At 48.6% G+C, this 23,479-nt stretch overlaps 1 protein-coding gene across 1 annotated transcript in view; it reads left to right on the forward strand.

Moving 5' to 3' along the window:
• PPP2R5D (protein phosphatase 2 regulatory subunit B'delta) overlaps positions 1-23,479 on the forward strand; it is a 27,575-nt gene continuing 4,096 nt past the window's right edge. Inside the window, exons 1-13 of the mRNA XM_058020040.1 lie at positions 1-80; positions 852-944; positions 7,328-7,547; positions 8,463-8,662; positions 9,032-9,142; positions 10,500-10,592; positions 11,042-11,172; positions 11,284-11,343; positions 12,376-12,484; positions 13,326-13,379; positions 16,091-16,261; positions 18,300-18,427; positions 21,183-21,284. Coding sequence (XP_057876023.1) covers positions 54-80; positions 852-944; positions 7,328-7,547; positions 8,463-8,662; positions 9,032-9,142; positions 10,500-10,592; positions 11,042-11,172; positions 11,284-11,343; positions 12,376-12,484; positions 13,326-13,379; positions 16,091-16,261; positions 18,300-18,427; positions 21,183-21,284 — 1,499 coding nt within the window. The 5' untranslated portion in view covers positions 1-53. The remainder of the gene's footprint in view (positions 81-851; positions 945-7,327; positions 7,548-8,462; positions 8,663-9,031; positions 9,143-10,499; positions 10,593-11,041; positions 11,173-11,283; positions 11,344-12,375; positions 12,485-13,325; positions 13,380-16,090; positions 16,262-18,299; positions 18,428-21,182; positions 21,285-23,479) is intronic.

Raw genomic sequence — 23,479 nt, forward strand, 5'->3', positions numbered from 1 at the left:
GCAGGCGGCGGCGGCGGCGGCGGGCGCGGAGCGGTTGGGGGCCGGCGCTCACCATGCCCTACAAGCTGAAGAAGGAGAAGGTGCGGCCCCGGGGGCGGCGGCGGCGCCGGGGGAGCTCCCGCGCGCGGCGCGGCGGCCGACGGCTCGCTCTCACCGCCCCTCCCCGGCGCGGCCTTGCCTGGGCTCAGCCCTCGGGCGGGGGCGCGCACGGGGCTGTGGCCGGCAGGGGGCGGGGGCGCGGGCGCGCGCCCGCGGCGGGCGGGTCGGGTGGCGCAGGAGGGCGGCGGGGGCGCGCGCGGGCCCGGGGGAGGCGGGCGGGAGGGCGCGAGGGGCGGCCGGCGGTGCCTCCGTGCGAGCCCGGCCCGGCCCGGCCCGCCCTGCGCGCTCCGCCGGCCGCGGGGATGCTCCCGGTGGGGGAGGTACGGCCGCACCCACGCCCCGGCCCCGCTGCTCCCGCCGCCGGCGGGGAGAGGCCCCCGATCCGCCGCCGCCGCCGCCGCCGCCCAGGGCGGCTGGGCCGGGGCTGCGGGCGCCTGGCACCGCGTATCTGCGATGAGGCCGCGCCCCGGGGAAGGGCTGGGTGGGCACCGGGCCCTGTCACCGGCCGGGGTCAGCCCGCGGTGACCGGGCCGGGAGATGCCAGCATCGCTCCGGGCTCGGAGCTTGGCCTCGTCCTGGGAGCCAGCGCCGCGGGAGCCGCTCGGGATGGGAGAAAGCCCAGGGAGAAAGGGCTGGGAGGGGATGTCCGGAGCAGGGCGTGCTCTCTGGCTGCTCACACCTGAGCTCTGCAGAGAGATGCTGGCATTTTGAGCAAGGTGGAGTTTTCTCTGATTGTGTTGTCATCCTTTCAGGAGTCTCCAAAGTCTACCAAAAGCACCACAAAGCCTGGCAGCAGCAGCAGCAGCAGTAGCGGGAAGGATGGTGGGGCTGAGAATTCAGAAGAGGTAAGACTTTCACCTTGGGTACAGCAGTGTGCATGTGCAAGCTTTGGGGAGGAATAAAATCTTTCATTTTAGCTGCTTCAAGCTGTTCCACCAGATAACACATGTCACAGGGATCTTAAGAAGTCGGAGAAGCAAAATTGGCCCAAAGGGAACAATGACTATGGATGAGACCAGCTGATGAGTCTCATACCCTACAGACCTGCAAAAAGACATTTGGCACAAAGCTGAGGGCGAGTGGTGCTCACAGAGGTGGGCAGGGCATGGCAAAGTTGGCTGCAGAAAGGGACATGCCATGATTATCAAGGAGGTGGAAGCCTGGCAGATGGGAGCAGCCTCCTTGCTCCTGTCAGAGCAAAGTGCCATCAACTCTGTTGTCACTTTGTGTCAGAGTGGGAGAGTAGTGAGAAGCAAAGGGAAAAGATCTGTTCTTCTGAGGCGTTTTCTGGAGGAGTGAGATTAGGAAGTAATGGATAGGAACACTTGAGAGAATGAACTGCTAGAGATGAAATGGCTCTCCTGTGGTATAACAGCCTTGTGCTGAATGCAGCATTCCTCACAAGAAGGCACAGTCTGTATTCCCAGATGTGCAGTCTCACTCTCAGTTTGGATGTTGCCAGGGTAGATACATTAGAATGGCCTCAGCAGAATATGATGGTATGATAAGCTGTCCTTAGGGTTAGCACAAAGTTGTGTTCAGTGGAACTTTTCTGGTAGTTCTGAGTTTGTCTGGCATTCAGGCAGTGGTTGTGGAATTTGAGAATCGTCTCAGAAGAATGTTATACACATCTGAGGAAGCATGCATGTATATGTGGTTTTATTTTAATGCTACAATTTGGCAAACAAGCTGTGCCACTTCTACATCCATAGAAGCTTGTGTGCTCTGGTCTTGTCTGGGACACATTGCACTTGTCATTTGGAGGATTGGACATGGGAGAGATGTAGGGCCAATCAAGACTAGGAAGAAATGTGTAGTACAGTGGCGTGGCTGTAGTCAATGTTATTTTAGACTCCAAAGCACAGATCTGCATTGCAGAGCCTCAGAAAATAAACCCACTACAAGCCACTCAGTTTTGTGCTCATGCCTAACCTGCCATGTGGCCAGCAAGGAATCATTCTTACTTTGTGTGCCTTGGAGCAGGCAGCAGTTTTGTAGATCCCCCATCCTGGCCTTTGCCTCTGTCTGTTTTATTCTGTGTATGCAGCTGAAAACAGCTTGGTGGGAGAGCTGCCTGCAGACTCCAAGGGAGTGAGAGAACTCCTGTGTTGGCATTATAGGTCAGACTTACCTTTTATTTATGTGTAACTCTTTGCTGAGTTCACAGCTCTGGAAAGGTGTAGGAAAGTCTGGGTCTTGCAATGGATAGCCAGCAAAGCAGGTCACTCTGAAGAAGGGAAAAATGTCACAAGTGACAGGCTTCCTTTTGTGACCTGAAATGGCATGTAATATTTGCCTGGGTGCAGGAGAAACTTAGGAGTGATGTGTCTGAAATTCCCTCCCACAAAACATAGCTAGCCACTTCCTTATACTCCAGACAAAATCCAGCCCTCCTTTAAGATGGAAAGCTGCCTCTCCTTTGATCATAGGAACAGAGAGCAGAGCAGAAAGGAGACACCTCTGCAGTGTGTGCTGTCACAGGTCTCTTCTTCCTATCCCTGTTGAGTCTGCAGTGAAGTTTGTTCCTTCTTGATGCTTTCTTGTCTCTGGAGTACTCTGCTGCAGAATGGAAGAGAGCTCTTTGCTTGATAAGAAGAAATGTATACCAGTTTGAATGCGATTTTCTTGCTCTTCAGGAAACACAGAAAGGTATTTTGACTTTCACAATGGGTGAGGAATTAGGTAATGTGTGCTGGGAGCAAAACTCCTTCCTCATGTCAGAAGCAAGAGGTAGTTTGACTTGTGAAACGCTGGGAGTGGAGTTGTCTGGTGGGATTGATGGGCTGAGCCCAACCTGGATACCTCTGCTGCCATTGTGGGAGTTTCATGCCCTGTGAATTCTCCTGTGGAGCTATGCTTGGTTGGTTGCCTGTTCTAGGGTGAAAATTGGGTGCACTAAAAAAAAATCTTTCCTTTTTCTTCATCTCTCAGTAGATGTTTAATGGACTTGCAGCAGGGGAGCAGCCATGTGGGCAGCCCTCTTGCAGTTTGTGCTTTTCTCTCTCACACCATGCTCCATGGAGCAGGGAAAAGAATCAACTTTAATTTATCCTGGTACCAGAAAGTTATGATTTGTTTTGCAGGCAACTTGTCTAGCTGGTGGGATGAGTAAAGCTTGTTGCAGAGCAGCTCTGTTTTGATGGATCTGGGCAAATGCAGTGGACAAAGAGCTCCTGTGGGGATCTGTGTGGAGGGAGATGAAGAGGGTAGGAGCCAGTCCAGAGCCCCCTAAGCAAAGTGCTTTGTTCTGTGCAGCAAAGGAGCTGATCTGGAAGGGCAGATATGTTGAAAAGCAGGCACATCCACAAGGGAAGGAGAGTGTTGGATTCTCTCTTTAGTCCAGGGGTACTGCAGTGCTCTCAGTTTTACTCCAAGATGAGCATTTCTCTGATATGAATAGCCAACACAGCCCCTGGCTTTGTGGGGGCAGTTTGCTGTGGAAGAGACAAGGAGCAGTGGAGTAAAACATGAGAGCAGGGAGTGGGAAATGAAAGGTATGTTTAATTCAGTCCTTCTGGGACATGATGAGTATGTGAATGCAGAGAATTTCTGGGTAGCTATTTAAGGAGAAAAAAAATAATGTCAGAGACCAAGGCAGCATTGAATGAGAGGATGAGAAAGAGTTACTCCTCCTGGCCAGAAAGACTGGGAGAGGCAGCTGGGTGGGGAAAAGAGTTAATGACCTGGAAGTGGGAGCAGGCATTAGCAGCAGTAAAGATGGGAGTTGCTCTGCAGCCTCAAGGGCAGCTTGGAGCCTTGCTGATGAGATTTGCAGCTCTGGGAGAGGCTGTACCTTTTCAGTGAGCTGCTGTATTTTCATGTTTTGCACATATCTCCATGGGGCTTGTTACTGCAGTACCTGGAGTTCATTATTCAGAGCCAGCATTACAGTGTGTTCGTGCTACTTCTGAGGCACAGAGCCTCATTTTAATAGGGAAGCTGTGTAACAGCAGACAAAGAGAGCAGGTACTGACTTGAGGGATGGGAAGGGAAGAGTCATCTGAGGAGGAGGAGGAGCTGAGAGCAGATCTGGGCTGGGAAGCTTAGCAAGCAGGGGATGCTCAAGGGAGCAGTGAGGCAGAAAGGGCTTCCCGAGTGGCAATGCACCCAGCTGCAGCAGGAGTGCCTGCAGAGGTGAGGTCATGCACGGCTGGAGGAGAGCAGGAGGAGCCAGCACAGCTCAGGGGGGCTGGGGGAACAGGATCTCTGCTCTCTGGGGTGAGGAGGAATGGCACAGAGCAGGCTCAGGGCCTGGGGCTCATTGGCTTGTGCAGGCAAGTTCCTAACTGGGAGGAGAGGTGGTGGGAACCAGCAGGGAGGAAGTGAACTGGAGGCAGGGAGATTGTGTGCAGGAGTTCTAATTCAGTTTCATTTAGGGGTGAATGAAATAACCCCTAAATTTCATGTCCTGTTGGCACAAGGAGCTGCTCCACTGCAGTGGGGAAAGTGGGGCTACCCCACTGTGCTTGGTGCAAACACCTTGTGCTATTCTCTGGTCACCTCAGCATGTTCAGTGTGACAGGCACAGCAAAGTGTCCCCCAGGCTGTTGGCTTTGTCACAGTGTGTGAGCCCTGCTTGTCAGGAGGGGCTGAGCCTGCTCAGGGAGGGAGAGGGAGGTGCCTGCAGCCATGGAGCTGGTGTTGGTATCAGGGAAAGAAAGACAAAAGCTTTCAGGTTCAGTAGTCTGCTGTGTTTTCAGGGATGGAAACTTCAGGGAAGAAAGTGTTAGGAAACTTAAAATAAGCCTCTACTGATTCATGTGGCCAAGGTAGGAGGTGTTGAAGGCAGCAGGACAGCAGGCCTGCCACAGGAAGCACCTCCTGAAAGCAGGGATTCAACTTGATCCCAGAAAGTGCCTGTACAAGCAGCCCATCATAAACCCTGCAGCATATGAGTGTACCTGACCTCTCCAGCCATCGGGTTTTCCCTAGCAATCTCAGCTGTGGGACTTCTGCATGTGCATGGCTGTTTCTTAAATAGCTGGCAGCTAAACCTGAAACTATGTTTTGTCTCTCTTTGTGCAAGATGTTGGAGACTGTGGACTGTTGGAGACTGGTGGACTTTTCCAGCCCCGTTGTGCAGCCTGTTCACATGCAGTAACCACACCATGCTCTGAGCATTTGCCTGTGGGGTTTTTGGGTGGGTGAGGAGTACACAGACATGTCCTATCAGCTAGGAGGGCCCATGTGTCCTGCTTCCTTCAGTGTTACCTGGGAGGCCACCAGTGCATCTTCTGCTTCTCTCTCTACCATCTTTGCTCTGTGGTGGCTCAGCATTCAGATTTTTTTCCCTTCTTCCCTGTGGAAAGACAGTGATGCAGAGGTGAGGATTCCCAAAGGCATCTGGACAATATTTTGAGTGGTTCACACTGCCCTGATACCCAAATATTCAGGGTGAGGAATGAACTTTTCAGTCTTGGAGGCTGGCCAGCAAGGCTTTGTCCTGGCTTAACTGAGCAGAGACTACTCTTTAGGATAAGTTGCCTCCAGTTTGTAGTCTGGGCCTGCTTTGTTTGGCAGACACTGCAGCTTTTATCACAAGCTCATCTGGCTCCCTCCTCTCATCATGGGACAGCACTGCTCTATGAAGGGAATTGAAACAAATGTAAACTGTGGAGAGTTCAAATCTTGTTGTCTTCCCCCCACCTTGGCTTGGAGCTGAGCTTGAAACAGAACCACTCAAGATTTCCTTCAAACAGAGCCAGACCAGAATGAAATTTTTTCTGATTTCTCATTCAAAGTAATGGCTTGACAAAAAAATTGATGTTTCACCTTGTGTCCTCTTGTCCATGAGGAGTCTTTACACTTGCTCCAAAGATCCCAATCTGTAGAGCAGCATCTCCTTTTAGGCACCTTTCCCTGTTCCTAGTTGCTGCCTTCCCACGTGCTGCAGGTACAGTAACTCTTGCTCTTGCACTGCAGTGCTGTGCTGCACCTCTCTGGAAACCAGGGAAAGGAGTGTGCAGAGTAGCTGCAGCTCAGCCAGGAGGAGACTGGCCATCTGGAGGGTGGTGAGCTCTGCTGAGCTCCTGCACTCCCTTAAAACACTGCTGGTCACTGTCCTGGTGAGGTCTGCCCTCCTACCACTGTGCTCTATGAGAATTATGGGGAGAGAAGGAGGTGATGTCCAAGAATTCCACTCACCTCTGCTCCCCATCCATTGTGCTGTTCTTGCTGTATCCTAAACAGGTTCATGCTGCAGCTCCTTGGCTTCATGTGCCAGCAGGAAGGAGGTGGCTGATGCAGCACAGCCAGGGCAGGCTGGGTGCTGGTTCCAGCTAATCCCTCTCTCTGCTTCCTGGCAGGATGTTGCCCTCTTTTGTCTGAGTTTTCCACAGGTTGGGTCAGTGTGAAATTAAAGGGTCAGTTATTGAGTCATTATGGCCCAAGTGGGACTTGAACCAAGAGAGCTTCAGCAAGGTCAGAAGAGAGCTGAGCTGAGCAAACACTGGCTTGAGTTTCTGGTCACATGCTAAACATGAGAAAGTGCCTCTGTAGGTGCAGTGGGAGAGGAGAATGCAGGCAGAGAGTTTGTGTGGCTGAAAGGAGAGATGTGGGAAAAGCCCATCTACAGAAGTCCTGACAGCAGTGAGGCAGAAATGGGAGAGAGCAGCCAGGATGGGCTGGGACAGCCCACAGCCTGGGATCTGAGGTTCTGTATGTTTGTGTGTATGATCCATGTGGTTTATAGGGGCTCCTGGACCATGAGTGCAGCAATAATTGTCGTGGTCTTCACTATTGCCTTTCCAAGGCCTTTATGTCTGCTCTGTACTACATGCTTTGCTCTTTCACAAGTGATTCCCTGCACAGGGACAAGGAAGCAAATTGCTGCTTTTCTAAACTTGTTTGTGTGTGTTGTACAGAGTGCTGCAGGGACAGCAGCACGCTGAGATTTCTGTTTGGAGCACAGAAAGTTCTTATTTCTGCTCCATGTAATTTGTCACAAGATGTGACTTTTGCTTTGCTGCTTTCCACATCCATAGCACTGGCTGTGCTGAGAGGCTCCAGTGTCTTTGTGGTACCTTGCAGACACGAGTAAAACTGATGTTTACTTTGCAGATATGCTGCAGAGGCAACCAGCAGCTTTAGAGCTGGTGAGATGCACTCAACTGCAAGTGCAACAGTGAAAAACCTGCCAGGTTTCTTCATTCCAAGAAGATGCTGATGGGCATCTGCTTATGAGGCTTGTAGCTAAAAGCTTCTGAGTTGTTGTTTTCTCCCTCTCCAGGCCCAGCAGCCTCAGCAGCAGCCTCAGCAGGCCCAGCAGCAGCCACAGCAGCAGCCAACCTCAAACAAGCGGCCCAGCAACAGTGCTCCCCCCCCAACCCAGCTGAACAAAATCAAGTACTCAGGGGGACCCCAGATTGTGAAGAAGGAGCGCCGGCACAGCTCTTCCCGCTTCAACCTGAGCAAAAACCGCGAGCTGCAAAAGCTCCCAGCCCTCAAAGGTAAACAGGCAGTGGGGTGGAAGTGACCTGCATGGCAAGCTGCAGTTTGTCCAGCCAGTTACATGGAAAGGTGCTTGGCTTGTTAGCCCATAGAGAATCAATGGATGGTCTAAAATAATCAGAGTATTCTTAATGCAAACTTCATACTTACCTTCCCAGTTGAGGTATTTAAACCTGCTTCTGTGTACTGAGGATTGCCTCAGATTCTTCAGGAGGCTGTGCAGGAAGGTGGTAAAGTGCAGAGACCTTGGTGCAGGCTGTGCTTGGTTCCTACATCCACCCATTCCTGGGGAAGGACCAGGCTTCCTCCTCATTGTGTTTCCATTGCAAATTATGATAGTGCAATTGAACCTGTCCACATTAGGGCAGCTTGGTATTAGCACTTAGTGTAAATTATATTGCAATTAAACATGAGTATGGACAAGGAGAAAGCATTTTCAGCAGTCATTGAGGCAGAGCCATTTCTTGATGCTGCTCACAGACACAGACAAGCCTTTGGGGAAGGCCAAGGCAGTGTGTAGTTTCCAGTTGTATCAAAAAGAGAATCTGTTAATGTGTAGCTCCTGGCCCTGTTGTCTGGCAGTAGGGTTAGGCTGCAGTGTGTGCTGCTCAGCTCCCTTTGTGTCTCTGGGGTGCAGGACATGGTTGCCACTGCTCTCCTTTTTCAGTGTACTCTGTACACAGAAGAGATCAATGCTTATCAGGTTAGAAACTGCTACCACATTTGAAATCCCCTCATGGGATTTCTGTGCCTCCCTTGTCCCATGTCCATAGCAGGGATAACAGTGCCTCAGTTCAAGGACAATGTGACAGGGGAGGGGGAAGCCACAGGGAGCAAAGCACAGTGCTACCTGGGTAAAGCAGGAAGGTGAGGTGCCTGTCTGCAAGGACAGATGTCCCTGCTTTGTCTGACAGATGCTCCTCCCCACGAACGAGAAGAGCTTTTCATCCAGAAGCTGCGGCAGTGCTGCGTTCTTTTTGACTTCATCTCTGACCCCCTCAGTGACCTGAAGTTCAAGGAGGTGAAGCGAGCAGGTCTCAATGAGATGGTGGAGTACATCACACACAACCGGGATGTTGTCACCGAGGCCATCTACCCTGAAGCTGTCATCATGGTAGGGCACAGAGCCAGTGTTTGTGTGGCTTTTGTGCCAAAGAAACAGGGAAGTGTGGGAGGAGGAGGGGATGGGGATTTGTCAGAGAGGAGTGTGACCCCAGTGCTACCCATTCCTTATCTCCCCACCTTCAGGAAGAGAAGTGTGTGTGGGGGTGGTGGTGGTGACAGTGCCTGCTGTGGGGAGAGGTGGCAGCTCTTGTCTCTGTCACAGACTGCACTTGTGCAGAGTGTAGCCCTGCAGCCTGCAGGAAGGGATCAGCCTGTGGGCACAGCTGGGACAAATCACACTGCAGTGAAGGGTTTGCTCTATGGAGGACCATCATGAGGTGTCACAGTGTCATTCATGCAATTTTTTCACTCGCCTCAGTTTTCAGTGAACCTCTTCCGGACACTCCCACCATCGTCCAATCCCACAGGAGCAGAATTTGACCCTGAAGAAGATGAGCCTACATTAGAAGCTGCCTGGCCACACCTTCAGGTGAGGAGCAGTGGGGGATATAAATCTGGTGAATTTATCTCCCAGAAGTTGAGTCCATGTAGAGGCTGCCAGCCCTGCCACTGCTGCTTCACCAGCCTGCAAGGGTTGCTGAGGAAAGACCAGGCCTGCCACCCAGGGGTCAGAGGTGGCTCTTAGGTACTGCAGGAAGCAAGGGTGTCCTGGGAACTGGCTGATGACTCTGTGCAACATTCACCTGCAGATGGCTTTAGACAGACTAGATAAAAAGGGTTAGGAAAGTGACAAGTGAGCGTGATTTAGCAGAGCTCAGCAGTGGAAGTCAGGAGGAAAGCTCGAGGCACTGGCACAGGGATGTGCTGTCAAGCAGACAAAGGCAGAAAAAGAGGCAGGTACTGCAGAATGAAGCAGAAAATACAGAGAAGAAATAAGGTGTCATTCTGCAGCAGTGGTTAATCACTTCTCACTGCTGCAGTTGACATAGGGATGTGAGCATTGATGGAAATAGCGTGTCCTCAGCACCAGAGTGCTGTGAATGCTAGGCAGCATTTGTTTCTCAGAATTGAGTCAGCAGCAGCCAGCATGGATTTCTGGCAACTGAATGCTGAGCTTTTTAGTCAGCACCTCAGTTTTTTCTTTACTGCTGTCCTTGGCAGCCAGGCCCTACCTGTAGGTGCATGGTCCTATCATTCCTTCAATTCCAAAATCAGACCTTTCAAATGCATTGATCTTGTTTGGCCTAGTGGCCTCTCAGGACCACTAGGAGAAATGAGAGTGGACTCAGTCCTCTCAGAGAACAGGAGGACCAGAATTTGATGTTTCAGCACTGACAACCTTCTTAAAGCAAGCTGCCCTTTGTTTTCCAAGTGGGACACAGCATGCAGCTCTCCTGGCTTAGTGAGGCCAAGCCAACCTTGAGTCAGTACCCAGGAGGCAGAGGACACTGCATGTTTTTCTGGGGTCTGTTTCATTTCTCTGCTCTTCTGTTATTCCTTGGATGTCTCAAGGGCATCCAATGAATCTGAGCCTTTGACATCTCTGGAGATTTCTGATCTCTGTAGGTATGTGTGCTGAAGATGGGAGAAGAGTTTCCCAAGCCTAATGTGTTAATCTGAGGAGGTGGGTGTTATCTTTGGGAGACCTGCGGTGATGAGATCTCAGGCAGATTTGTGCAGCTTTTTGCCATCAGAGACTCTTGCCCATTAAAGCAAGGGCAGCTGAGTTGATCCCACTGGGTAAGGAAACACTGGCCTTTATGCTCCTGTTTGGGCTTCCCAGCCTTTCCCTGAATCCTTAAAGAGAAGGAAAACATAAAATGTGAAGTAAACACTGGTGAGAGGACAGGGAGATTTCTAAGTAATCTCTCCTTTTCCCTCAACAGCTGGTGTACGAGTTCTTCCTCAGGTTCCTGGAGTCACCTGACTTTCAACCAAATGTAGCCAAGAAATACATTGACCAGAAGTTTGTGCTATCTGTAAGTAATTGCTGCCCCTGCCACTGTGCACCACCTTTATGGAGGAGCTGCAGCAGATTTTGGTGCTTGATAATGTGACTTTTCTTTATTTGTCCTGAATGAGCAGACAGAATTTTCTGTGAAGGGCAAGAGAGTGTGTGAGCTGTACTCCCTGGAACTCATAACTCATTGTACAGATGGAGGGGGGGCACAGGGGCCTTGCAGGGGAAATCTGGGGATGTGCAGCTCTGTAGGCCATCACTGTGCTTCTGAAGGTGAAAGAAATGATGGTTCCAGCTTGTGACTAGGAGGTCACATGTTTCAGGGAAATGACCACTGTGCTCAGGGTGTTGAAGGCATCACTCAGCTGAAGGAGCTGTTTTTGCCAAACAGGAGCAGTGCCCAGTGTTGCTGCTAGCTTTGCCCAGACAGGCAGTGTGCAGGCACTGACTGAGTTTCTCTCCCCACAGCTGCTGGATCTCTTTGACAGTGAAGACCCCAGAGAAAGAGATTTCCTAAAAACTATTCTGCACAGGATCTATGGGAAGTTCCTGGGCCTGAGAGCATATGTGAGGAGGCAGATCAATAATATATTTTACAGGTGAGGTCTTTCTTACTACCATGTAGACTCTCTGTCTCCAGCATTTTTCCTTCCTCTTGCTTATGAAACTGTATCCAGCATTTGGCAATGACTTCTCATCCTTCTCTTTAGGTTCATCTATGAAACAGAACACCACAATGGGATTGCAGAGCTACTGGAGATCCTGGGAAGGTAAGGGCACTTTTGGGAGTCCCAGAGGGCCCATAGTGAGAGTGGCCTCCAGCCCAGTGTGCTGTGTGAAAAGGCAGTGCCTTCCTTCAGCAGTCCTTGCAGGAGGCACCTCTTGCAGAGAATCTGTCTGACAGAGCATGAAGTACTCCCAGTGTGCTGATAAGTACAGTGGTAGCCTTCTCCTCCCCAGATCTGTGTCCTGTTCTTTATTGAGTCCAGTCACACTTGCTGTCTTGCCTCAGCAGGCAGTGAGAGAGCAGAGCTCCTCACAGCTCTGAGAAGCCCTAGCAATGGGCAGCCTTCTCCCAGGTTTCAGCTTCCCTTCTGTTTGTGGCCCTCTTGTGCTGCCACCCTCCTGTTCTGTAATGCACAAGTGTGACAGTGTTCACAGGGGTCTTATGTTGGAGGAAGAGACAGAGATCTGACTCCATATTTCAGAAGGCTTGATTTATTATTTTATTATATATATTACATTAAAACTATACTAAAAGAATAAAAGAAAATGTTTCATCTCAGAAGGCCAGCTAAGCTAAGAACAGAAAGGAATGATAACAAAGGTTTGTGGCTCAGACAGAGAGTCCGAGCCAGCTGGGCTGTGATTGGCCATTAATTCCAAACATCCACATGAGACCAATCACAGATGCACCTGTTGCATTCCACAGCAGCAGATAATGATTGTTTACATTTTGTTCCTGAGGCCTCCCAGCTTCTCAGGAGGAAAAATCCTAAGGAAAGGATTTTAATGAAAAGTTGTCTGGAACACACAAGGCTCAAGCATTGAGCTCCTTCAGTGCTGGCCTTCCCCAGAGGTTCTGCTTGAGTGTGTGTGGGGCTGAGCCTGGCAGGGACAGAGCAGAGCCCAGGCTCCTCAAAGGCATTTCCCTGTGCTACCTGCCAAGAGCACTCACTGAGCTCAGTGTGAAGGCTGGGGTGCAGTGACCACACTTTTGGGGGTGCTTCCTCAAGGGGCTGGGGTGAGGCACTGTATTTCTGCTGGGTCAAAATTTGAACAAGACTCTTGTTTCTTCTCAGCATAATCAATGGGTTTGCTTTGCCTCTGAAGGAAGAGCACAAGATGTTCCTCATCAGAGTCTTGTTACCACTGCACAAAGTGAAGTCTCTCAGTGTGTACCATCCACAGGTGAGAAGTGCTTCAAGTTCAAGGGCAGATTGGGATTTTGCAAGAGCTTATAGCTGTTAAAATCTCTCTATATTTATATTAGTTTATAAGCTAATTGTTTACAGCTATCCACCAGGCCACATTGTACAAGTTCTTGCTGTGAGATGTTCTGGACTCTGTCCCATACTATAGTGGTTATTCCATTCTTGTGCTGTCTGGGCCTGTGCCACTGGGTTATAGGAGAGTATCCTGACATTTCCTAGTGTCTCAATGCTGTGGCTTGCTTTGTCTTTCTGTGCTGGAAGCTTGTGAAATATTGGGGGCCTGCTGAAACCAGAGAGGTAAATTTCCTAGCTGCAGTCATCAGCCAGTGCATGTGGTGTATCAGATATTAGTCACCACTGAGATATGTGGAGAAGTTGGCTTGCTAGACTGCTAGATTGGTTTAGAGATTAATTTCTTCCAATTTTGAGTACATAACAGAAGAATAGAGAAGATGAGAACTTGGGATAGGAAGTGAAAAAATATGGGTACTAAGTAGAGATGTCTGTTCTCTCAGCCCTGTTTCTGTGGGGCAGGGCTTTGTGTCAGTCAGGTTTGTTCTTCCCCAGCACTGAGTGTGCAGCTGTGCTTTCATCTCAATGTATTGGCTGTGGACTGCTCTGAAGTTTTGTCCTTTAAATTGCACAAATGTCCTGAGCTCATGCCCTGCCTGCTTGGTCTTAGTCTTCACTTGCCATCAGTAAACTGGATTTGTTTAGAGCTGCAACATAATGGGCATGGTGTTACTGCCAGCCTAGGAGGTGGTAGCACTTGGGTACGCTTGAGGAAGCTCTAATCTTGCCATGTTTTTTTCCTGCAGCTGGCATACTGTGTTGTACAGTTCTTGGAGAAAGACAGCAGCTTGACAGAGCCAGTGAGTAATATTGCTTCACTTCTGTGTGACAGTCAAGTCCCAAAAAGCTTCACAGCTTCCTCAGAGCAGCCCTTTCTCACCCTTGCTGTAAGGAGGCTGGGATTCACTGGTATTGTTTGCTGGGTTTGCCTGGCTCCCTGGGGGTAGAAGGGGCTGTACTGCTCATGTGCAAGTCTTTAGCAATCTCTCCTGCAAGTTTCAGGAAGGTGGGCTGCAATCTTCCTCTGTGCTTCAGATCTTGGTGTAGCAGAAGGAACAGGATACCAAGCTGTTCTCCCAGGGCAGAGCTTCTGGCTAATGAGGGATACTGCAGAGACAAAATACATGACCATCTGATGGAACCAGAGCTTGTGGGGGCCCTGAAATAGTAAGAGTTCCTCCAGACTGTTGGAATTGGCTGCAGAATTGTGGGGATGAGGTTAGGAACCTGGGACACAACATCTACTTAGGCATGCCACTGTTCCTTCATGAAAGTATTCTCCTTCCAGCTTTAGCATCAGTTTGCTACTTTTGTAGAGGTAAGTGACAGTGTAGACACATTTACCTTCAGGATATGGTGCTTGGAAACAGCAGGTTCTAAAATGTGAGCAGTGTAAGTGGTGACCTCACATATTCTAGTTACTGTCTGCACAAACCTGCAGTGTTAACCAGGCTAAATGCCAGCTTGGCAGAGGGTGCAAGAAGGAGACAAGTGTTTCTCCACCCACTACAGGCCAGGAAATGTCTTCTACAGAGCTGAGCTTCACAGGCTCAAAACAGCAGATGGGCAGAGAACACACACTTCTGTCAGTGTAGCAGGGAGCACCAAAAGTGTGAGTGCTTTAATGAGTAATGCTGGCTGAGGTCGTTCTGTTCCCTGCCTCAAATGTATGTGCTCATGGTGAGCCTGCCTGTGCTGGGTAGAAGCTGGTCAGCTGCTGTCATCTTTCTGGCTCCACAGCTCTGACACCAGCAGTGCTGAAACAGACCTCCTAGCTTTTCCTTTAAACCTGGCTCCTCCATTTCCTATGTTCCCAGAAGCCTGCTCTGAAACAAACCACTTCAAGTAGCTTCCTGACCGTGCTGAGTACTTCCTGTGGCTGACATCCAGTCCTACAGCCTCCTGCCAAAGCACCTCAAAGGTTGAGGGAGAAGAGAGAAATAGAAATCTGTCAATATTTCACTTTGCAGCTTATTCAGACTGTAAAGCTCTGTAGCTCATCACTTCTTTCTGGATAACTGTTCAGTGGCCCCTGGATTACAGACCCAGGTGGAAGGCAGTGGAATGACCCAATTTCACCACCTTCAGTGCATGTTGTGTTGTGTTTCAACCAGGACCATAGTGCCACAACTTGGGTTCTGTTGAAGCATCTTGCTTGTGAAGGTTTTGAATAGAGCCCCCTGGTGTTACTGAAGGCTGGAAGAATTACAGGGCTTATGCATCAGCAAGAGTCTGAATGCACAGGGAGATGTTACCAGCAGTGCTGGAAAGAGGCCAGATTACTCCCTGGGTCCACCCTTGCCTCAAATGGCCCCCCAGAAGCTTGCTCAGCAAGGCTTGATGTGGTAGCTCTTGTCTCAACAGCAGTCAGGTGAACAAGGCCTCAGATGTGCTCAGGAATAGCAAACACAGACTCCAGACACCTCATGCCACCTTAGTTTGTAGGTGAGATGACTTCTGAGTCATTGAAGCTAACTCTTGCCTGAATGGCAGACATGAATAACGACAAGCATTGAGAATAATGGACTGCTGGTTTTGAAGCCTTGAGTTGGCAGAAACATAATGCTCAGATATCTCTAATCCTGTTGTTGCAATGCCCACTCCTGTCCCCTGCTGCTCTGAACTTCCTCTCAAGTGCCAACTTCAGGATCAGGTAGCTGAAGTGCAGAGGTTTGAAAGGGCAGCTCAGCTGTGTGTGCCTCTGGTGTCCACAGAGTAAGCATCTCTTCTTCCAACAGAGTGAAGGTCTCCAGCATCTTGGATCCTGCCTTTATAGTGTCTAGAAGCAGATGGGTAGGACAGGAAGCAGTATTAAAAATAAAAAAATAAAATCTAGGGAGATATAGTCCTTCCCTATTCTTGTAAGCAATGGTTTTACTCAGCCAGAAGTTGCATCTGCATTGTCATATTTAATTATAACCATTAGGTGTAAACTCCATAAACTTGTCTGTTCCATTCTGGAGTCTGTTTCAACTTTAAATCTCTACAAAGTCTTGCAAGAATGAGTCCCATAATCCAGTTACTTTTGTGTGAAGCAGTATTTCCCTTCCTTGTCCCAAACCCATGCATTGCTTTATTTATTCAGTGCTCCCCAGTATTCAAGCTCTGCAGTGTTTTGAATAATGACCCTTCAGAGACCTTCTCTATAGCATTTCCAGTTGGATTAGTTGAACTTCTGTGGTTGCTTTGCACTGTCTGCCAGCTGCTGCCCAGTCCAGTTTCACCCTTCTGTGCTAAGCTGTGGTGGGGGATACGAAATTATTGTAAACTTTGTGCTTGTAATAAATCATAGCAGCCTAGGGAGAGCTGCCCCATGAGTGTAACTTTGCAGAGTTTGGGCTTTTTGTCTTCTTTCTTCACTGACCACCCACCCTCACCCTGACTCACTGAGAAAGTTTATTCTGTTACTTCCTCCCCTCTTGCTGTTGTGACCACGTGCTTAAAAATTTATTTTGCAGCTGGTGTTGACTTTGAGCTTCTAACTAACTGTCTCTGTACTCTTCCCACTCAGGTGATTGTGGGCTTGCTGAAGTTCTGGCCAAAAACTCACAGTCCCAAAGAGGTGATGTTCTTAAATGAGCTGGAGGAGATCCTGGATGTGATTGAACCATCTGAGTTTGTGAAAGTTATGGAGCCCTTATTCAGGCAGTTGGCCAAATGTGTCTCCAGCCCACACTTCCAGGTAGGTTGCAGCTCAGGGAGGAGATGGAGCATTGACTTGTAACCCACTTGGCATTTGAGGGTGGCACCGCAGTTTTGGGCATGTGGAAGTGTGACCAGGGCGAGTATTGGGGTGACACTTGGTGGGAAGCAGTGAATCCTCAGCACAACCACAGCCTGAGCTCATCCAAAGAGAGCACAGAGCAGATCTGTGCAGCCTCTCCTGCTGCTCTGTGCTGCTCAGCACTGGGTGCTGCAGAGGCTGGGGCTGCAGCACAGGTGCTCTGCCACCTCCTGTTCTGGCTAGCAAGGACAGAGGATATCCATCCAGGGTCACCTGCTGAAGTAAAACTGAGCACTCTGCAGCGTTGGAGAGAGGCCAACCAAAGACACTGTGCTGGGAAAGTCCTTTGTTTTATTCTGGCACAGGTAGTAAAGAGTGAGGTGTACTGGAGAAGTGCTGGAGCCTGTTTCTTCCTTGTTTCCACTGAAGGGAAACTGGTTGTAGTAGCTGGCTAATATCTCTGTGAGGGTTTAAAATGTACAGGGTGGTGGGACCTGCTAGTAGCTCCTAGCAGGTGTTCTTCACTCACTCATGGCAGTTTTAGACTGCCATGAGGAGTGCCCAGGAAGAAGAGAGCTTGCTGGTCAAACACATGGTTGAGCTAGGTTTAGGTGGAGTGTTAAAGAAGAAATGACTCAGCCATCTCCCAGTGAGAGTGAGTGCACAGTGAGGCAGGCTGGCTTCAGTTTGTCTTTGGGTATAGAGAGGTACAAAGTCATGTATTTACAAGGCAAAAATAAGGTCAGTCTAGGTCACACATGTATGTAAAAATCAGTTTTGTGTAAAGGTCTAGGGCATCATGATGGAAACCAGCTGGACATGGATTCCTGGTGTGGTGGTGGGGAACCAAAGGACTAATGTGACCTTTGGGTGTGGAGGCAGCTACCAGAAGGAACTAAGGAGCTTGGATTAAGTAGGGTAAAGGCTGGAGGAGAGACATCCTGTACTTGATAGCAGCCCTCATCTGCTGCCAAACTCTGAAGAACAATGCTGAGAAACCTGGAGAAGGTGCAAACACTTCAGAGCCTAAGAGAATTAACCCCAAAGGTGTCCCATACAGTCAGGCTGAACAGTCTACAGCTTGTCTGAAGAGCAAAATTAGGAATTGACTTCTTGGTGAGTCTGAGCACCTTGGTGGGAATCAGTTTTCTCTGAATGGATTGTGTGTTAATGTAGCAGAAAAAAGCTTAACCACATCTTGCAAACCAAAAGCTAGGTAAGTGGACACAAAATGAGTTTCATTTCATTTACTTCTGTGGAATACTAAGGGGATATAGCAAGTTCTGCATTATCTGAAATGCAAAACTGAGTCTGGATGTCTCTTTTTCTAGGTTTTTAAACCATTCTCAAGCTGGCACTAAATGCAGAAATTAGCCTGCATTGTCTGTCACTGTGTGGAAACTTGTTTGACTTGTTTGTCTTGTTAGAGCAGGATGGCTGCCCCAAGATTTTCCATATTTTCACCTTTACTAAATCAGGGGGTTGAATTGTGGGACTGGTAACTGAAGCAAGCTTCAAAGCCCTGAGAGACTCTGTTGTGGGAAAGCCAGGGAGGAGTGAACTTTACAGAGGACAGTCTGAGGAAATGAAGAAGGCTTGGAGCTAATCTGAATTGGGACCTGTAGTAGATGACGTTACTGTCCTTAAGTGTTGGAATCATGAGTATATTGACTTGTCTATTCAAGAACATGAGGTTTGTCCCAGAAAAGTGAGAACTGGGACCTGTAGTAGATGACATTACTGTCCTTAAATGTTGTGTAAAGGTGTTGGAATCATGGGTATATTGACTTGTCTATTCAAGAACATGAGGTTTGTCCCAGAAAAATGAGAAGTGTCTAGCAGAGGCTGAGGCAAAGGAAGGATGGATGGCTTCAGAGAAGCTCATGAAGGTCAGCCCTGTGCTGTGGGGAAGCATGTGGGCTCCTTGGCTGGGTGGTGGCACCACAGGAGTTCCTGGAAGGAGCCTCTTCAAGGATGCCTTTGTCTCCTGCTGCAGGTGGCAGAGCGAGCACTGTACTACTGGAACAATGAATATATCATGAGCCTGATCAGCGATAATGCAGCCAAAATCCTCCCAATCATGTTCCCAGCACTCTACAAGAACTCCAAGAGTCACTGGAACAAGTAGGTCTTTCCCTCATGCTCTGACACTTGCTGGGTTGTTTGATCCACTGGCAGTCTTGGGGCATGCTGCTGCAGTATCAGCATGTATCATGGAAAAAGATTTCCTGAACCCTCTGAGTTTTCTGTCAGCACCCCAGGAAAAGCAAAACCCTTGTGCCCAACCAGTCTGTCAGTGTCCTGTTAAGGGGACCCTTCATTGGACTGTCCTGCTGGGTCAGTTTAACTGACTTATTCAGGGAAATATGCCAGCAGCATAAGAGAAACCACTCAGCAGGTCTTCCATTTTATTTGGTTATGTTCCCTGTTGCTGGTGAGTGCCAGTGCCTGGGAAGGACTTACACTGACAGTTCATGGAGTAACATTCCTTACAAACATAAAATTGTGACAGGTTAAGATTCAGGGACTGCCAGTGAAAGCATCTGACTGCAAAAACATATTCAAAGCAATTCAGAGAAGCTCTAATTCCCAGTAAAAGTATCCAGTGTGTAGAGTACATTCCTTACCCACAGGGGAAGAAGATGGGTTCAGCCTGGTGACTGATCCCAGTAGTTACAATGCAGTCTTCCCTAACTCACTCCTATTCTCAGCTTACTTTTGTGCTATTTCTTTAGGTGGAGCTCGAGTGACTCTTAGTCACACGTGCCTTTGTTACTGATAGGTGCAAAATCCTCTCACTTTGCTCAGAGGTGTAGTCAGTAAAGCACAAAGCACGTGCCCTGTGAGGGGTGATCACACTCTGGGATGGGGATTTTGGGAAGGGGATGTGTGTTAGTGCAATTGTGTTGTAGTTAAAAAAACTCATTCAAGGAGGGTGATTTTGGGAAGGGGATGTGTGTTAGTACAATTGTGTTGTAGTTAAAAAAGCTCATCCAAGGAGGGTGATTTTGGGAAAGGGATGTGTGTCAGTACAGTTCTGTTATGGTGAACCAAGCTCACCCAAGGAGGGTGATTTCACCCCAGTTCTGTCTCAGCCACAGGACAGCTCCTATCTCCCATAGCTGACAGGCCCTGTGCAGTTTATCAGCTGCACAGCACCATGGAGATCCCCTCCCTGCCAGGACTCCAAGGGAGCTTGGGTGAGGTGTTTCCACTCTGCTCCACCCTCTGTTCCATCCCCTCAGCAGGGGCTGTGGCTGCAGGTTGTGTCTGTGGAGAACCATCCTGGAGCAGGCTTGGAGCACACCAACAGCATTCCAACCAGGGAGCAGTAGCTGCATTTTACCCTGTAAATCCTGTACTGTTACAGCTTCTGTTAAAATGTGAATATAAGTTCTCAGTGTGCTCTAATTTTGCCCCCAGCCATCTCTGCACAGCATGGAAAGGGCCACAGCAGAGCTTCTGCAAGGGTTGGGGCACCTGCATTTGCCAGCCTTGGGCCCTTGAGTCTTCACACTGTTTGATACCTGCCTATCACTAAGGCTGCCAGAAGTGTGCAGTAGATTTTCCATCTGACTTCTGGCTGCTTGTTAACTAATGTCCCACCCTTATGTTCTCTGTGACCAGAGAAGTTGGCTAATACAGTGTCTGAGTCCTTGATACAGGAAAAACAGAGAAAGCAGAACTCACTGGGCAGCTGTCCATGTCAAATATTGTCCTCTGTGTCTGATTCCTAGATGCTACTCTGTTTTATGGTTCTCTTATCAACTTCCTTTCTTCTGACTTCTTCATTTAATTCCTTACCTAGTAAATTCAAGTTTAATTAATTTGATTTAACACACTTCCTGTAGTGAATTAGCTAAAAATTAATTCTAGGGAGGCTGGACAAGTCCAGAGCTCAGAAAAGAACTTCGTGTTCTTGTCTGAAACCTTTCACCAGTTCCATGTCCCTGCAGCAGCCAAGATTCATGATTCTGCTGTTCCTGTCTTTTCTGGTCTGCTTCCCAGTGGTATTGCAGATGAAGTTCTGCAAATGAAAGTCTTTTTCTCTTATTTCTCCTTGTCTTTGAGCAACATCCCCATCTTCTCAGGGCAGGTTGAGTCCCCCAGATTTTCCTCTTCCTTCACATGATTCATCTGTTTGGTCAGACAGCCTGCTTAAGTCCAGCAGGATTGCATCTCTCTTCAATATTCCATTTGCAGAGCTGGTAGAGACACAGAGTTTAGTCTGCTGAATCTCATCTCTTGCCTCTGGGTCAGGTATTTCAGAGACAGCTTCAACACTTGTTTTCATTCCCTAGGAGAGATTTTTGTCCCACAGGGAGTTCACACACAGTGCAAGCTATCCATAAATCACTGGCACAGAGCTGACTTTCCTTCTGTGATATTCTGTGTGCTGGTTCCCATCTCTTCAGGGCTGCTCCCTGGCTGTGTTTTGGGCAGCTCAGCAGAAAAGCTCATGACCAAATACTGGCAGCCCAAACCAGTCATTGTGTTATGTGTGGTGTGAACAGTGGGAGGCACTAAAGCCCCCTTGAAAACAGCCTTGAACAGGCCCCTAGCATCCTTCATTTCCCACTTGTAACTGCAAGAAATGAACACATGAATGTGGATTTTTGCACTCATTAATCTGGCCGCAGCAGGCCTGTCCCAGGATCTTCTCTTCCTTCTCCATCTCTTTCCCCCTGTTGTACAGTTCCTGCTGTGTTTATTGAAGGGATTTTGCCTTGGTAAGAGCTGGGATTGTGTGAGAGTCTTTTGTCACCTCACTGCAGAATGAGTTGCTGCTGCTGTTACCTCCTGTCTGTGCTGCTGGTGCCAGCTCAGCTGGAAGAACCTGCCCACCATGACTTGTTCTCCTTTCCTCCTTCCTTTGCAGGACAATTCATGGGCTGATCTACAATGCACTGAAGCTCTTCATGGAGATGAACCAAAAGCTTTTTGATGACTGCACACAGCAATACAAGGCAGAGAAGCAGAAGTGAGTAAGAGGGTTTTTGCCAAGTAACTTGAGCTCATCCTAAAGTCTCCTTGGGGTACAGTAACAGATGGTAGATGGCAGTAGGCAGAGGGGAAATGGAAAGGTGGTAAGTAATTCTGTCAAAAAGTAGGATTCCTTAGCCATAACCATGAGTAGGGATGAGGTGTGCCCTGATAAAAACCCTTTCAGTCCTGCTGAAGCAGGTGGCCTAGGAAAGGTTGACAGAGTTTGCTGAGTCATGAGCAAATAGATTGCCACACAGAGAATACTCAGCTTTGTTCTGCCTTGGAAATACTCACCAGTTCATAAATGTTGTAGTGATGTCAGTAGAATCTATTACTTTAGAAAGGCTTTTCTGAAGAGTTTTGCTGCAGTGGGCATAATGCATCTCTCATGCCACAGGATGCTTTCAATTTTCCAGTGATAAAGATGGAATAATTCCTGCAGTTTCAAAGAGTGAATGGTGGGGATAAAATCTGTGCTCAGCAAGTACCTGTGCCATGATGCTGTAAAGAGGAAAGAACTCCACTTTTTCTGCTGCCTTGTGCTGATTTTGGTGCTTCTGTGGCTTGCCTTGGTGAGCTGAGTCAGTCCAGTAAGCAAGAAGGAGTTTTTTTTTTTTTTTTTGTTTTGGATCTATTTTCTGCTGACTTAGTGAAATAAAATAGTAAAACAATGCTCCTCATTCCTGGATGAGCCAGGGCTGCTGGTGGGGAGAGCAGAGCTGATCCTTGCTGGGAGTGTGGAACTCTGGGGTACATTCTGTTTTGTGAAATAGGAGTAAGTAACTCAATAATAAGTAATAAGTTGATTTATGAATCAGACGTTCAGATGAGTAACCTGCTTATGGAGAAATGAAGGTTTTTTAGTGTCTAAAATGGGAGCAAGCAAGTTTTCTTTTTTTCCCATTCTAGGGAGTTTATGAAGCCCACCAATATTTTCACATATATTTTAAGTGACAGTACATTTCCTACAAGATTTACCTGGTGTTTCCATCAGGAGTTTTCTCTCCCTTGTTTAGCTGCTGGCCTGCTGAAGGTGACTGTTCCCAGCACTGGTGTGTGAATTGTTCTGAAAAAGCTTTACAAAACAGCTCAGTGCTGTCCAATAAAAGTATGGGTAGTGCTGCAGTTTTCTGCTCATGTTAGGATGATTTTTTTTTGTCTAGTGCCTCTGTGCTTAATTAGGCTTCAGAAAACCTTGTACTGTGAACTAGAAAACAACATGTGTGGGAAGGACTGCATGTGCAAACAAACTGAGTAAATAGGAAAGAGAGTTGTATGTTCACTGTTAGGCTGCAGCCAGATGTTGAGAGGTCTGATTATGGCTTAGCCTTATTTTTAATTAGGTAACATGTCTACAAGTGCCATGCCAGCTCAGGCCTGGTGGTCATGAAGGACAGACTCTGCAGGAACATGTGGAGAGGCTGTCTCTCAGTGCAAATGGGCTGACTGCACCTTTCCAGTCTCCCCAGACACCTTTAAACTGTTTGGATTATCAGAATCCTTTAGAAAACCAGTGAGGAAGTTGGGGCAGGTGGTGTCTTGTCCTGAATGGGTTATTCATTTGGGGTGTTTTGAGGTTGGTTTGTTGGAGGTGTTTTTGTGACTCTGTGTTTTCTGGTGGAGCAATCTGCTGCTTGGCAGCTTCATTCTCATTCTAAGCCTACATGACTCTGAAGAGTGTGATGTCATTACAGAGTATAAAAACTTCCTTAACATGGGTACATAGGGCACTAGAAAGACTAGTAGCTGGGATGAAAGTCATGTAGTTAATGGAAATAAAGCTGAGATTTTAGTGCAGCTGTTTAAAGTGCAGAAGAGAATAACAAGGGGTGGTGGAAGCTCACCTCTGTTTGCAGTGAGCATTCACTGTCCTGTGATTTATAAGTGACCCTGCTGTGTGCCAAAATCTGTGCCAAGGTCAAGAGCTGTGCCTGGGCTGTTCAGGCAGCTCTGTGCTGTGTTATGGCTAGAGAGAGATGGAGCAGTGGGGCAGTGGAACCCCAGTTCTGTTGGAAAATAGAGTTTGTCCCTCTGCATCTGGGGAGCACCAGGAAAGTGTGTGTTTGAAATCCAGACTGGTGTCATGGCATTACCCCAGACATTCTGGCATTAAACAAGACACTCTGCTCTACTCCTGGCAGCACAAAGCCAGGCCAAAAGTGCCTGTGCAGCCCAGTGTTGCCACCCTGT

Source organism: Melospiza georgiana, chromosome 3, assembly GCF_028018845.1.
Source record: "Melospiza georgiana isolate bMelGeo1 chromosome 3, bMelGeo1.pri, whole genome shotgun sequence".
NCBI lineage: Eukaryota > Metazoa > Chordata > Aves > Passeriformes > Passerellidae > Melospiza > Melospiza georgiana.